Genomic DNA, 17,231 nt, shown 5'->3' with positions numbered 1-17,231 from the left:
GGCGCACGGACGGCACTGTTAAAAAGGGCTGGAGAAGTTCAGCAGATTACTTGCTGAACAACCTTCTCTCTGATGACGAAAACACTATTGACCAGTAAGATCACACAGATTACGAAGACAAATGGAGGAGTCTAACACAAATGGCACCGTTACTGTTCTGTTTGCCCAAGTAGAGTTAGCATTAGCAATTAAACAATTAAAAATAATAAAATTCCCGGTCCAAATGGCATACATTAAGAAATATTCAAAAATATAGTTGCACACATCATCCCTTTTGTAACAGAAAACCGCGAACGTAGTAATCATCAAAAAAATCGGAGGATCGGGAACCAACACAGCTAAACACTTTCAAGCCCATCTGCCCCTTGAACACTTTGGCTAAAGTGCAAGAGAGGCTCCTGTGTGATCGACTAGTCAACAGAAACAACCGGCAGCTTTGTTCGCAAGGCTACAAGAGACGCAAACACCAACAGTCTTAAACAATAACTTACTCAGTTACTACAAAGAAAGGGTGGCTCGGTGGCAAGCAGGGACACAAAAAGTTATAAAAAAAACTTAAGAATGCCCACACGGTTCAATCTTCGGTGCAATTTTCTGAAATAGTAATACAGACCGTATCATCTATCTACATCTACATCTACATCCATACTCCGCAAGCCACCTGTCGGTGTGTAGCGGAGGGTACCTTGAGTACCTCTATCGGTTCTCCCTTCTATTCCAGTCTCGTATTGTTCGTGGAAAGAAGGATTGTCGGTATGCCTCTGTGTGGGCTCTAATCTCTCTGATTTTATCCTCATGGTCTCTTCGCGAGATATACGTAGGAGGGAGCAATATACTGCTTGACTCCTCGGTGAATGTATGTTCTCGAAACTTCAACAAAATCCCGTACCTAACTACTGAGCGTCTCTCTTGCAGAGTCTTCCACTGAAGTTTATCTATCATCTCCGTAACGCTTTCGCGATTACTAAATGACCCTGTAACAAAGTGCGCTGCTCTCCGTTGGATCTTCTCTATCTCTTCTATCAATCTTATCTGGTACGGATCCCACAACGGTGAGCAGTGTTCAAGCAGTGGGCGAACAAGTGTACTGTAACCTAATTCCTTTGTTTTCGGATTGCATTTCCTTAGGATTCTTCCAATGAAGACCATTAATTTTATGTGGTCATTCCATTTTAAATCACTCCTAATGCCGACTCCCAGATAATTTATGGAATTAACTGCTTCCAGTTGCTGACCTGCTATATTGTAGCTAAATGATAAAGAATATTTCTTTCTATGTATTCGCAGCACATTACACTTGTCTACATTGAGATTCAATTGCCATTCCCTGCACCATGCGTCAATTCGCTGCAGATCCTTCTGCATTTCAGTACAATTTTCCATTGTTACAACCTCTCGATACACCACAGCATCATCCGCAAAAAGCCTCAGTGAACTTCCGATGCCATCCACAAGGTCATTTATGTATATCGTGAATAGCAACGGTCCTATGACACTCCCCTGCGGCACACCTGAAATCACTCTTACTTCGGAAGACTTCTCTCCATTGAGAATGACATGCTGCGTTCTGTTATCCAGGAACTCTTCAATCCAATCACACAATCTATGTGGTGTTTCAGTACCTGCCCGTCCTATTGACCAGATCTAATATGATTTTTATTTTACAATCCAACCACCTTCGCAAGTATTCTATCTTTCATTCACTTTTGAAGAACTACATAGTATCCGCCAGTTGCTGTTTTACCCTTAGCAATGCAATCCATGTAAAGAATTCCTTCTAAAAAAAGCGTTCATTTGATCGGACACCTTTCAAAGGCGCATAATGGAATCGTACAATATTTAAAGAGACTAATTCACGTCTTCTTCTTCTCATTCTTTGAGGGAAATACCAGAATCTAATTTCTGACGCCGTCGTTCGATCACTTCCTTTATTTGCTCACAACAACTTACCCAATTTTAACATTGCGCGAGAGTTTCTTCATGTCTTCCCCCAGCACTGCACCTTCGATAACGAGGTTAAAATAAAATTTAAAACAGAACCAAAGGGGAAAAGGACAGTAAAAACAATACTCTAGAAGTGTCGCCAAGAGCTGCTTCAAAAAGAAAGGGTTTTTATTCAGTTTGAATCTTTGTACATCAACGACTTTGTTGCTGTACCGAAACGTTTTAACTGTCGGGGCTTCGGTCGGCCATCGAAGCGTTGCGACAAAGATGCAGTATGTGGACGATGTGCAAAACCGGGACACAAAAAGCCAGAATGCAGGCAGGAGAATCCTGTAGGCTGTATACCATGCAAACACAGAAACAGAACATGCGATAAGGCACGGTGCCAGACTGTCCTACATATAAACAGCTCTACGAAAGACAAATAGAGCGCACCGAATACGATGTTCTGTACAACGTCCATTAATAAGGAGTGCTACCATAACTGTCAGAAACCCACCCCCCTAACACGCAGGAACAGACGTAACTAATAGCACAAACAGGCAAAGGTACAAATCGCCTTCGACTAGGATGAGAGGCTGGCGAAGAGACGTTGGCTGGCGGCAACACATGGGGATATTACAACCCCCAACTGCAGATACCTATACTAATGTAATGCCTCAGTGCGAGGAGACAATACAGTGCAGGTAATTCAGCATTACCGACTATATAGACGATATGTGCATGCAAGGTGCAATTGAATATGAGGTTGCCAAGCACCTGAAACATCACATGTTGGATTGGGCCAATTTTCCACGCTGGTCTCCTTTTACGAGTTGACGAACAAGAAGACGAAATACTCGAGTACAGAGAAATATAGCGACGTCGTTGAACATCCTGAGAATGAAGATGTCACTGAGTTAACAAGAAATCCAACATCACGGGCAAACACAAACAAAGACAATTGTACACTACCCGCGCAACAAGTAGAATATGATACAACCAAATGTAGACCCTATATTACATTAGTTCGTTTTGTCTACGGAGGCAGCGCACACAGTCACTACGAATAACAAAACAGTAAGGTAGTTGAACAGAAAGACACATCCTGCAGAGGTACAGCTCGAGACACAACCACTCCAAAAAACGGACATACAACAGTCACATTTTACGAACAAGTCCCCGGCAAAAACAACAAGTCACTATCAGGGATAATGCTCAACGAAAACACGTCAAACTCCATACTACCAGAAACCACAAAGCAGGAAAGACGTGCTGCACTACAAAATTACTCGAAATCGGAGCAACAAACGAACAGTCAAGAACACCAAAGAGACACAACTAAGCACCCCAAGCTGATACCGTTAATTAGGTTAATTACGAAAACTTAGAAATTAACCTACGGATTAGCAGACTAGAAAACAAGGATATATTTCAAACAGCTCTTCGCCATGTAATATGAACTAAGCATGAAAACGGGGATAAACTCTGCTTTCCAACTACAGAACAGACTGACAGGATGATCCTAAGAGTTGAAAATCTGCCAACGAACGCCAAAGAGCTACGTAAGCTTTAAGAGGAGGCATGTGTGCGAAGGGTTCAAATGGTTCTGAGCACTATGGGACTTAACATTTGAGGTCATCAGTCCCCTAGAACTTAGAAGTACCTAAACCTAACTAATCTAAGGACATCACACACATCAATGACCGAGGCAGAATTCGAACCTGCGACGATAGCGGTCGCGCGGTTCCAGACTGAAGCGCCTAGAACCGCTCGGCCACCACGGCCGGCTGCGCGAAGGGGAGAGGGCCTAAACGTAGAGAAAGTATACAAGGACTTCGTGAGAGCACATGGACGTGTGTTTCTGGATTTTAAAGAAACCACACTCAAGAGTTTTCCCTTCACTAGATATCCCTTCTGAAGATAATACAACTAAATTGCCAGGGCAGTGCCCCAGTAAACATGGAACTAGGTAGTCTCTTAGAAGAAACAAAAGCAGACATGGCCTGCGTTCAGGAACCTCATCTGCGAGGCGGGAAAATTTCAGGGCTCCCCTCACATTACAATAGCAGGAACACTAAACGCGAAAGCCGCGATAATAGTAGTTAATAAAAACCTCATAGTAACACAGATCACCCAGTTTTGCTCTGAACACATTGCCACAGCAGAAATAACAGACGCACAGGGTGTATGGCTCATGTCGTCTATTTACGCTCAGTACTCGTATGATACAGAAATTTTCTTAGACAAAATAAAAGAAAATGAACGACACTCAGAAAGAAAAATGCTGCTCATTCTAATTGATATCAACGCAAAATCCCCCTTGTGGAACTCAGATAGAACTGACGACAGAGGGAAATTGGTGCTTGACGTGGTAAATGAGTGCAGCCTCTTCAAACTGAATAGGGAGGGTCAGCCATCTACTTACCGCGGGGAACGCAAAATCTCTTCCACTAGTCAATACATGGAGGGTATTAGTTAGAGCTACACACAGCGACCACAATGCAATCATCATAACCACAGACAGATATATCAATACACATAACATGGACTACGAACAGCAGCATTTACTCATAGGAAGAGCCGACTGGCAAAAAGTTCGAGATATTTTTGAGGCGTCGTCACTACACACTGTTCAAGACAGTATAGATTACAAAACGCATGTACTGACAGAGGTCCTACAAAGAGCACAGGAAGCAGCTATACCACGCGCAAAAACTGGGTGGGGACAGAAACAGCCGTGGTCGATAGAACTGACAAAACTAAGGAATGATTCACGGTAAAAAAGAAAGTACTACCAACAAGCAAAGACAGCTCCTGAAAGATAAGACTTCATCTGTATCGTGACGCTAAACAGAAATACCAAAAACAACTAAAGACAACAAGGCAAGACTACTGGACCAATTTTGTAAAAACCCAGCTACAGAACGACATCTGGGGGACAACCATTCCAGATAGAAACAGAATGACTTAAGATCTTCTGGGTTGTTTTGGGGAAGGAGACCAGACAGCGTGGTCATCGGTCTCATCGGATTAGGGAAGGATGGGGAAGGAAGTCGGCCGTGCCCTTTCAGAGGAACCATCCCAGCATTTGCCTGGACCGATTTAGGGAAATCACGGAAAACCTAAATCTGGATGGCCGGACGCGGGATTGAACCGTCGTCCTCCCGAATGCGAGTCCAGTGTCTAACCACTGCGCAATGACTTAAGGCACCGACAGTTCTGTCAACACTAAAACAAGCTGACGGCACAATGACCAGAGGATGGAAAAGCACAGCAGAATATCTTCTGAACAAGCTCCTCCCAGATGACGACCCCACACAAGACGAGCGACACCACATTGACCTAAGAGAGAGCATGAGGCAACCATACGTCAGTGACAGTGTAAGCATGCCATTCAGCAAGAACAAGTCACGACGGCAATCAGCAGGCTTAAGACCTGAAAAGCACCTGGCCCAGACAAAATACTTTCGAAAACATTAAAACACACAGTAACACAGATCACACCTTTTCTTACTAAATTGTTCAACGAGGCACGACTAACAGGCAGAAATCCACTCTGGAAAACTGCTAATGTAGTAATAACCAGTAAATCACAAGACAAAGAGCCAACAGACCCCCCAAACGTACCGACCGATCTGCTTCTTGAACACTCTCTGCAAGATACAGGAAAGGCTTCTGTGTGACCGTTTACAATCGCACAGACACCTCCTCGGCCTAATGCCCCATCAATTCGGCTTCAGGGATGGTATATCAATAGAAGACGCCGTCAACCAAGCACTGACAGTTACAAATAGCATCAGCGACAAATACGGGGCCGCCATTCTAATAGCCTGGGCTTTTGACAACTTTTGGTGGCCGTCGCTCTTCGCCAGGTTAAGGGAAATGAGGCCATCAGCTACGCTCTACAATAGCCTCTTCGACTACTGCAGAGGAAGAGTGGCGGAGTGGAGGGCTGGTACACGGAAGGTTGTCAAGAGAATAACAAAGGCATGTCCACAGGGTTCGATCTGCGGACCAATATTCTGGGATATCGCAATCGAGCCCTTGCTGAACACCCTGGACAGTGACGACAGGGTAAGAGGACGACCTGCTCGTAGTGCTGTCAGCCAGGTAGAGACCAGCACTGGAGACAAAAGGCACGCAGCTGCTTCAGAAAATCAAGAGTTGGTGCAAAGAAAATAGATTAAAAATAGCTCCCAACAAAACTGTATATTTACTGCTCAGAGGGACACTACAGAGGAATCCAATTCTAAAATTAGACAAGCATGCAGAGGAAGCAAGCCACACGTTATCTCGGACTGCATCTAGACGAAAAACTGACTTTGAACCATCATATAAAATTGACAATTGACAACTGACAAAGTCTCCAAAATTATGCACAAACTAGCAAGACTAAACACAGTACAAATTGCCTATTAAGACGATAAGGACCTACCGCACTGCGATATTTGAATCCATCGCATGCTTCGCCGCAAGTGCTTGGGCTCACAGACTGGACATACAGACTAACAAGACAAATGCAAGACGAGGTCAGCGTAGTGTACTCTTGAGAATGAGTGGAGCCTTCAACACCACGTCACTACAGGCACTTTGCGTTGTGATAGGGACCTGCCCTATAGACGTAACAATACGTTATAGAGTTGCACTTTACTGGCTTAAGAGGGACAGGCTCGATAAAGTCACCGAAATTACGGGAACCAAAATTATGAACAAAACACAAATGAAACAATGGCGGATTCAAACATGGCAGAGAGAGTGGGATGCATCCGACAAGGGTCGCCGAGTACAATCTTTCTTTCCTGATGTAAACGAAAGACTACAACTGAAACACGTCTGCCCAAGCCGAGGGATGGTCCATTTCCTAACAGGCCACAGGCCGTATCCGGTGCATTCAAAACGTTCGGGACTAACTAACGATGCAGTATGCGTATGCAGAGAAACTGGGACACCAGAACATGTCACACTGCTGTGCAACACGCTAGCATAAGTGAGACTCATACAGAATGACAATGGTTCAAATGGTTCAAATGGCTCTAAGCACTATGGAATTAACATCTGAGGTCATCAGTCCCCTAGACTTAGAACTATAGGGCCATTACAAATGATTGAAGCGACTTCATAAATTCACTGTAGCTCCATTCATTGACATATGGTCACGACACACTACAGATACGTAGAAAAACTCATAAAGTTTTGTTCGGCTGAAGCCGCACTTCAGGTTTCTGCCGCCAGAGCGCTCGAGAGCGCAGTGAGACAAAATGGCGACAGGAGCCGAGAAAGCGTATGTCGTGCTTGAAATGCACTCACATCAGTCAGTCATAACAGTGCAACGACACTTCAGGACGAAGTTCAACAAAGATCCACCAACTCCTAACTCCATTCGGCGATGATATGCGCAGTTTAAAGCTTCTGGACGCCTCTGTAAGGGGAAATCAACGGGTCGGCCTGCAGTGAGCGAAGAAACGGTTGAACGCGTGCGGGCAAGTTTCACGCGTAGCCCACGGAAGTCGACGAATAAAGTAAGCAGGGAGCTAAACGTACCACAGCCGACGGTTTGAAAAATCTTACGGAAAAGGCTAAAGCAGAAGCCTTACCGTTTACAATTGCTACAAGCCCTGACACCCGATGACAAAGTCAAACGCTTTGAATTTTCGGCGTGGTTGCAACAGCTCATGGAAGAGGATGCGTTCAGTGCGAAACTTGTTTTCAGTGATGAAGCAACATTTTTTCTTAATGGTGAAGTGAACAGACACAATGTGCGAATCTGGGCGGTAGAGAATCCTCACCCATTCGTGCAGCAAATTCGCAATTCACCAAAAGTTAACGTGTTTTGTGCAATCTCACGGTTTAAAGTTTACGACCCCTTTTTCTTCTGCGAAAAAGACGTTACAGGACACGTGTATACGGACATGCTGGAAAATTGGCTCATGCCACAACTGGAGACCGACAGCGCCGACTTCATCTTTCAACAGGATGGTGCTCGACAGCACTTCCATCATGATGTTCGGCATTTCTTAAACAGGAGATTGGAAAACCGTGGATCGGTCGTGGTGGAGATCATGATCAGCAATTCATGTCATGGCCTCCACGCTCTCCCGACGTAACCCCATGCGATTTCTTTCTGTGGGGTTATGTGAAAGATTCAGTGTTTAATACCACCTCTACCAAGAAACGTGCCAGAACTGCGAGCTCGCATCAACGATGCTTTCGAACTCATTGATGGGGACATGCTGCGCGAGTGTGGGAGGAACTTGATTATCGGCTTGATGTCTGCCGAATCACTAAAGGGGCACATATAGAACATTTGTGAATGCCTCAAAAATCTTTTTGAGTTTTTGTATGTGTGTGCAAAGCATTGTGAAAATATCTCAAATAAAAAAGTTATTGTAGAGCTGTGAAATCGCTTCAATCATTTGTAATAACCCTGTACTTAAACCTAACTAACCTAATGACATCACACACATCCATGCCCGAGACAGGATTCGAACCTGCAACCGTAGCAGCAGCGCGGTTCCGGACTGAAGGGCCTAGAACCGCTCTGTCACAGCGGCCGGCTAGAACGACAGTGACATCGCCAGAATAATACGTAATCCCGATGACTGGGACACAATAAATAGCGTAGCCGATATTGTATCGAACACTCTGCACGAAGAATACAAGCGCCAAAACCCATATGGAAGGAGGTGTAGACAAGCACAAACAACACAGCAAACCACATCGGAGGACACAAACACGATCACAGATTCCGAAACCGAGGAAGGAACACTAAGTGAACATAACTCAGAAGGCATCAACATGTAAGGGACCAAAACCAACATTACATGGCACTGCATGCCACAACACAGTCACAAACAACACAACAATCATAAAACAAATAAACACTGGCACCACATACTCAGACTGTAGTAATAAGATAATGTCGCTTGGGAGTAGAAGGCTCAAAGAACTTTTATTCCGAGGCACCTCCTACATGATATCCTACATAGTGTTTAAAGTATACTGCTCACAAGCAGTAATGTATTGCTCGTCTTATTGTGTGCCGACAGAAGTATATTCTCTTCTCTATTCAAAGCTACAATCAATGAATTTCATATATCAGAAATGTATTAAGTTATTTAAGAAATAATGCATTCAAGTAGCAATGAAGTATAGTCTACTTCTACTAACAAGGTACAAACATAAGTGTATTTCTCATGTAAAGCTAAAATTCATGTATTCCATGTATGAAGTGCTCAATCAGCATTTAATCTGTATAATCTGTGTAAACATACATTACCACAAACCATTTCAGATGACAATACCTCGAGGTTGTACCGAGACCTTCTCATCTGAAATGGGTGGCAATAGGCCATTACTAACCAACATGCTACTTAGACTGCATTACACATCCAAATACAGCATATCACTTCCCTCTACATACTACAAATTATTTTCACCACGCTCAATGTGTTACGTTTTCTTTTTGTTTATTTTTCTTTGACATTTGAATTATATAAATTAATTCTTATCAACTAGGTAGTAACAAATCATATGGAACCATTTTAACAATTGTTAAGCATTCATTTTTCTGTAACCACAGAGAAATCTTTATATATTATGTTACTAAAAACAGCCTTGGGTGCAATTTTATTTTTTTTTTATTTTTCAACGACGCGTTTCGCCTTATTTAGGCATCTTCAGGTTATCTTTTCTAGATGGACGCAAGTGACACCAAGATCTGCATAACGCGTTCCCGTTCACAGGAGCGAGCAACAGGGTAAGATGGGGGCTCAGGTACTAGTACCACATATGGATTGGAAGATTTTATATATTATGTTCATTATATTATTAAACAAAACATTAACAACTGTATACCAATAAGGTTGTAACAATGAGAAGTCTTTGCTATTAGATTCAGAAGCATCCGACCCACCTTACATTTCTGAGTGGTGGGCTACTCTGTACTGTTGATGAATAAATAAATAATACTGCCGCTCTTCGATCCTTGTCGTCACAAGAAGTCCACTGCGTTTCCAGCAAGCCGTCCTATCTGTGTGTAAAGACGTTAGTATATGCCGTAGCTGGCTACACCTTCACCCTGAACTGAAAACAGGCTATAGCTCTTCATACGACGAAGCTAGTTCCTGTCAGGACTACGAGTAATTCTAATTACTTCCTTTTGTACCATGAATTCTATTTACCTAAATGAAGAGATCTGCTGAATCTGTCAATGAAAATATGCAAATTGTATTAACTTACTTACAGTGTGACAATTATTAAACGAGCAGGATTAGCCGAGCGGTCAAGGCGCTGCAGTCATCGACTGTGCGGCTGATCCCGGCGGAGGTTCGAGTCCTCCCTCGAGCATGGGTTTGTGTATTTGACCTTAGGATAATTTAGGTTAAGTAGTGTGTAAGCTTAGGAACTGATGACCTTAGCAGTTAAGTCCCATGAGATTTCACACATATTTGAACATTTTTTGAATTATTAAACTGTATGAAATAAAATGATAACTTCTGAACGGTTTGCATTAGGACTTTCAAACTGCTCTGTTGGCCGCGGGGCAAGACGGAAATTAGTATGCGCATGCACGGTTTGGTTTAGCGACGAAGCCCACTTTCATTTGGATGGGTTCGTCAATGAGCAAAATTGGCGCATTTGGGAGACTGACAATCCGCAGTTTGCGATCGAAAAGTCTCTTCACCCTCAACGGGTGACTGTGTGGTGTCCAATGTCCAGTCACGAAATGATCGGTGCGATATTCCTTGATGACACGGTGACTATCGAACGGTACTTCAAGGTTATGGAAGAAAATTTCATCCCCATTATACAAAGTGATGCTTCTTTCGACATGGTGACCGATCCTATTGAAGCAGGAGAGTGTTTGATACCCTGGAGGAGCCCTTTGGGGGCCGCATCCTGGCTTTGGGGTACCCAGAGGCCAATGCCACGGACCTAGATTAGCCGCCATATTGTGGGGCTATATTAAAGACAAAATGTACAGCAATAGCCCCAAAACAATTACTGAGCTGACAACAGCCATTCAGGAGCTCATCGACAGTATCGATGTTGTGACACTTCAGTGACTCATGAGAATTTCGCTATTCGTCTGCGCCACATCATCACCAAGGATGGCAAGCATATCAAACATGTCATAACCTAAAACTGAAGATCTGTAATGAGCATTAGACGTTGAATAAGGTGTGTGTACGCCACAGTTTGTAACTAATTTACGTTTTTTTTCATATAGTTCAATAATTGTCGCCCTGTACTCCTACATCCCCAATGATGACAATTTTTTTCTTACAGCAAAAGTAGTCGAAAATAAACGTTTTAGCAAGTCTGCTAAGCTGTTTTTCCAATTTAGGTTTTCATCATTACGCACACATAAGAAATTAGAACTTCCCACCTTGTTTATTATTTCTTCCTGCTGTACAAGATTAAGAGGGTGTGATATATTTTGGACAGTACAAAACTGAATGGGCTGTGTTTCCTCAAGTTCCCGCTAGCACATTTCTGGAAAACCAGTCAGTAACTTTCATAAAAAAAATTATTTACTACTTTCTCTGTAAATCCTTATCCAAGCATGACAATAATAGTTTCTAATGCTTACTTTACCGTTGATAATAATTACACTGAACGATCAAAAAATGAGGCACCCAGATGCGGAGGAGGAAACAAATTGGAACTTCATAAGTTAAAAGGGTTGTGATGTTATTTCAGTGATTAAAATCATTTTTACAAATATCCTGGCAATATGAGCTCACTTACTATTATGACGTTGCACCTCCTGTGGCCTGCATGGATGCATTGGTTCCCCTCTTGTATCCCCTCTTGTGGTAATATGGTCCACTACTTTTGTAACTATTGTGAGAAAATGAAACGCCTACAGCCGTCCATATGACTTTATTTATTTTGTAACTACCAGTTTCGGCGCTTCAGTGCGCCATCTTCAGGCTGTAGTTGATGCTGAAGCGGTTGACACGAGCCCTACATATATTGCATCAGTAGCCAACATAAATGGTTACGCAGACTATCTAAAAACTTTCATGTCTGTAGTTCAAGCATCGGCTGCCAACTGACTGGAGAAACATTCAAACCACAACATCCAAAGTTATGTGCAGTGAATACAGAGGACAGTTTGCCTTTGTCTCACATTCCCATTCACCGGGCCAATGTCGCATTCAGATGCCACACGGTTCCAGATACTGTACGGTTCGACCAGCCAGCCAAATTGGGATCCACAGTGAGGTCCCTTTCAAACTCTGTCAGGAGCTGAAAAAGCTGTCTCACATGGCTACGCCGCATTTCCGTGTCCTTCACGGCAACTACTCAACATGTTCACGCCCCTCATACAGAGTAATTCAAAAGCAGCTGTACAAAATTAGTGGGCGTAATGTATGCATCAAAGTAAGAGTAAAAAGTTATGAAGTTTTGTCTGAAATTGCTTTATTGCAAAGTTATGCATTGCAGTAGGGATCACCAGTGCAACACAAAATTGATTCCTCTCAGAAAGGAACGACACGAAGGGACCCGAAATTCAGCTCAATATGTATGTAAGTAGGCTGTTTAGGTTGTTATATTGGTAACGCCACGTAGCGCTTTGTATGTAAATCACTGGCTGTGCTGTGTGCAGTCTGTGGCTAGTTTGCATTGTTGTCTGCCATTGTAGTGTTGGGCAGCGGCAGCTGGATGTGAACAGCGCGTAGCGTTGCGCAGTTGGAAGTGAGCCGCCAGCAGTGGTGGATGTGGGGAGAGAAATGGCGGAGTTTTGAAATTTCGAATACTGGATGTCATGAACTATTATGTATATTATGATTTTTCAACACTATTAAGGTAAATACATTGTTTGTTCTCTATTAAAATCTTTCATTTGCTAACTATGCCTATCAGTAGTTAGTGCCTTCAGTAGTTTGAATCTTTTATTTAGCTGGCAGTAGTGGCGCTCGCTGTATTGCAGTAGTTCGAGTAACGAAGATTTTTGTGAGGTAAGTGATTTGTGAAAGGTATAGGTTAATGTTAGTCAGGGCCATTCTTTTGTAGGGATTTTTGAAAGTCAGATTGCGTTGCACTAAAAATATTGTGTGCCAGATTAAGCACAGTCATGTACAATTGATATAAGGGGATGTTTCATGTAGTGTAAGTTTATCACAGGACATGTTCAGATGATGTCAATCTACACGAGGACAGTGACGTACTCGACGTCTCTCGAAATGTTGCAAGCTCCGTTCATCTCATTCTGCATAGTCTTACAGTTATTTTCAATTCGCTGTTGTAGCTGCGCTACGTTCTCAACTGCAATACCATACACGAGCTCCTTGGGATGGCCCCAAATGGAGAAGTCCAGAGGTTAAGACCCAGAGATCTGGTGCGTCAAGCAACTGGTCCTCCACGACTTGATCACTTATCGAGATAAGCAACGATGATATACCCTCCTGCCTCCGACTGAAGTGTGCAGAGGTATCGTCGACAATGCAACGTCAGCCGATGTGCAGGTGAAGACGTGCCAGAAGCCTTTACTGCCCCATGGTACAATGCCTACCACACATGACGTTGTGCACCATAACTTTGAAATAAGCCAGGGTCATACAAACCTTTATTTAAGGGGGGCAGGACGTCAAACGGGACGTCTTTGAGCAGGAGAGACACCACAGGAATTTTTAATTTCCACAGTCTATACTTTTAAAAATAAATTCATAAAACTTTGTCAGAATGACCAGAAAGGATTCAGGATTTACACTGATAGTCGTGGAAGTTCAAAAATATAAGAAAATAATTTATTTTTTTACCTTTGTATTTCACCTTTTTTTCACATGCCATTGGCTGCATTTGTTGCTGTAGGTACACTTTTCTTCATAAGTAAGGGAGATTCTTCGATGAATTTTGCACAGCATACAAACCATCCTTACAGGTGTATGAAACTCTATAATTTTCCAAATCTATTAAAATCTGTGGTAAAAATTGAGACAATTAACTATAAAATTTGAGTTTTTTCTAAACATGAAGTTTAAAATGTAACACCACATTCATTTTTTCATAAATTAAATAATTTCTAGAGTTTCATACACCTGTAAGTATCGTTTGTATGCTGTGCAAAATTCATCGAAGAATCTCTCTTACTTATGAAAAAACGTGTACCTATAGCAACAAAAACAGCCAACAGAAGTGAAAAAATGATGAACTTTCACATGTAAAAAGAAAATTATTTTGTTATTTTTTTGCTATGATTCTGAATCCTCAATCCTTCCTGGTCATGCTGACAAAGTTTTATGAATTTATTCGTAAAAGTATAGACAGGTGGAAATTAAATTGTCCTGTGGTGTCTCACCTGCTCCAAGACGGCCCGTTTGACGTTGCACCCCCTTAAAATTAAACCCTTATTTTTATTCGCACACCACACCCACGAAGTGTGTGCACTAACTTCTGAATCACACTGTAAAGTCTACTAGGACTAGTAACCGCACTAAACACCAATGATACATTCCGATGGACGTTCACAGAGAACTTCAGGTCTAATCATTTACGCACCCGCCGATGGTACGTGTAGTAAGTTACTTTTACCTCCGATCATGTCTTGTCACAGAGATGTCCCACCATATCTTCTTAATTTTCCGAATCTTTCTCTATCAACCCTGCTAGTCTATATCTAGATTACAAAAGCGCTCAGTAGAGACACAAATTACCAGATAGGAGGTGGCGGAGGCAGCAGCATGTCGGGCGGCGGAGGCAGCGTGGGCGAGGAGTCGTGCGAGGACGGTGGGGGCGGCAGCAGCGGCGGCGGTAGCATCAGCTGCGGGGGCGGCGGGGGCGGCAGCGCGGGCGACAGAGACGGCGGTGGCGGCTTCTCGTCGCGCGGCGAGCAGGCGCCGTGCGCGGGCGGCTGCCGCGACGTCGTCGTCAGCTCCAGCGGCTTGTCCAGCGGCGGCGCCGGGGGCGGCGGGGGCGGCACCGACAGCATCTTGCTCTCTCGCCACGACCGCTTGCGGCTGCGCCGGCTGGGCGCCTGACAACAGGTGGCAGGCGTTCGGTCCGGGCTCTCCACGTGCCAGACACACACACTGACGAGTCGAAATACGCGATTAATCAAAATGAATAGTGCCAGCAAGTCGTAATTGAAATGATGTAAGGGATTCACCGCTGTGTGTGCTGATATACAGCAAGGTGCACAAAAATGTGGGAACACCATAAACACAACGCATTATTATGCCAAATACGGTGCTCAAAAGCCGTTGGCTTTCAGCTTCCAGTCGTCTCGGAATGGTGCTGATATACAGCAAGGTGCACAAAAATGTGGGAACACCATAAACACAACGCATTATTATGCCAAATACGGTGCTCAAAAGCCGTTGGCTTTCAGCTTCCAGTCGTCTCGGAATGGTTAAATACAGAACCTGTATGGGTTTGAAGGAAATCTTATTATTCCTACAAAATACTGGCAGGTTGAATTAACGGTGACTGAGATATATAGCGATCTCGCTAGAGATGGGAAAAGTCGTTAATCTTTGGAACTAGTTTACTGGTCATCGCTCTTTTTTGGGAACCGTTCATTTTTACTCGTTCACAGTTCATTGTCCTTGGTATATGGTTCTTATGAAAAACTGAAAATTAGTACCATGGGTGACTGAAGATGGAAGGCGTCAAAAGGGAGCACTTGCCTACACCCTGGAGGACTCACTCACTCCATCTTCAGGCCATGAGGGGCCTACCGGGACTATCCGACCGCCGTGTCATCCTCAGTGGGGGATGCGGATAGGAGGGGCGTGGGGTTAGCACACCGCTCTCCCGGTCGTTCTGATGGTATTCTTGACCGAAGCCGCTACTTTTCGGTCGAGTAGCTCCTCAATTGGCATCACGAGGCTGTGTGCACCACGAAAAATGGCAACAGCGCATGGTAGCCTGGATGGTCACCCATCCAAGTGCCGGCCGCGCCCGACAGCGCTTAACTGAGGTGATATCACGGGAACCGGTGTATCCACTGCGGCAAGGCCGTTGCTTACCCCCTGGAGTACAGAGTGTTTATTCATAACAGAATTCTCATACACTTGTAATTTTCGTGATTCTGCAAAACATCTCGTTTAGCCAACTGTAGCGTTATGTGACTGAACGCTGTGAAAAACATAAGGCGGCGCACGAAAAACCCGGTCCCTAGTACAGACTGTTCGCCAATTACACACGATTTGTTGACCGCTACGAGCAGAATAGATAAACATGTAATAATTAGGCAGTGAAGAAATAACAAATAATAACAAATAAGCTAATGCAAACAACTTCTAAACAATAGATGATTGATGAGTGACAATGAGCGGTGTAGTAGCAGCGGCCGATTTTTCTTGCGCCACCCTGTACGACTGAAATAATATTGTAGGAGTTATCATATACTCTTTACAAAATGTGACACCATACACTCCATTACGAAGAGCGGGCTTCATTCGGTTGTGAGTCGGTCTGCCTTACATAACAATACTCTTGTACCTTGGATCAGAAAAAGACGGAAAATGGCCACTCCTGAATGCCGTGCCGACGTCCTTTGCATGTGTAATAACAAAAAATCTTGCCTTTTCTTCTGCTGGTTATCGAAATAGTGAAGTAAGCTGATACGCCGTTTTATTACCTGAAAAGATGTATTACATACCATGTAATTTTCATGCACTTTACGTGATCATAAAATAAATTTTAATTACCGGTCGTGGACGCTGAATAGAATACGAAAAGAACAAGAAGTTCAGAGTTCACAAGAGATTTGAAACGGATCTAGAATGGGCGTCGAAGCGAACAAATAACAACAACTCGATACTGAACTGCGAGCAGTCGGCAGTGGAACTGCGACGAGTGGCCCACGCGAAGAAGGGCGAGTCCGGCCGAGCGAGACCGAGACCGAGACAGACGGGAAGGGGACCGAGGCTGGAACGAGACCAGCCGACGTGCCGTTGCGGGAACGAGACCGACCGTTTCCCGTTCCAGGGAACTACACTCCTTGAAATTGAAATAAGAACACCGTGAATTCATTGTCCCAGGAAGGGGAAACTTTATTGACACATTCCTGGGGTCAGATACATCACATGATCGCACTGACAGAACCACAGGCACATAGACACAGGCAACAGAGCATGCACAATGTCGGCACTAGTACAGTGTATATCCACCTTTCGCAGCAATGCAGGCTGCTATTCTCCCATGGAGACGATCGTAGAGATGCTGGATGTAGTCATGTGGAACGGCTTGCCATGCCATTTCCACCTGGCGCCTCAGTTGGACCAGCATTCGTGCTGGACGTGCAGACCACGTGAGACGACGCTTCATCCAGTCCCAAACATGCTCAATGGGGG

General features: G+C 43.9%; 1 protein-coding gene across 1 annotated transcript in view; it reads right to left on the bottom strand.

The window, feature by feature from the left end:
• The window catches only part of LOC126095425 (sterile alpha motif domain-containing protein 1-like), a 75,371-nt gene that overhangs the window by 46,907 nt on the left and 11,233 nt on the right, over positions 1–17,231 (bottom strand). The window contains exon 2 of the mRNA XM_049910221.1: positions 14,589–14,908. Within this exon, the coding sequence (XP_049766178.1) occupies positions 14,589–14,908 (320 nt within the window). The remainder of the gene's footprint in view (positions 1–14,588; positions 14,909–17,231) is intronic.

This window comes from Schistocerca cancellata, chromosome 8, assembly GCF_023864275.1.
Source record: "Schistocerca cancellata isolate TAMUIC-IGC-003103 chromosome 8, iqSchCanc2.1, whole genome shotgun sequence".
Taxonomy (NCBI): Eukaryota; Metazoa; Arthropoda; class Insecta; order Orthoptera; family Acrididae; genus Schistocerca; species Schistocerca cancellata.
The sequence above is the reverse complement of the archived record's forward strand: the minus strand, read 5'-3'. Positions and strand labels throughout refer to the sequence as shown.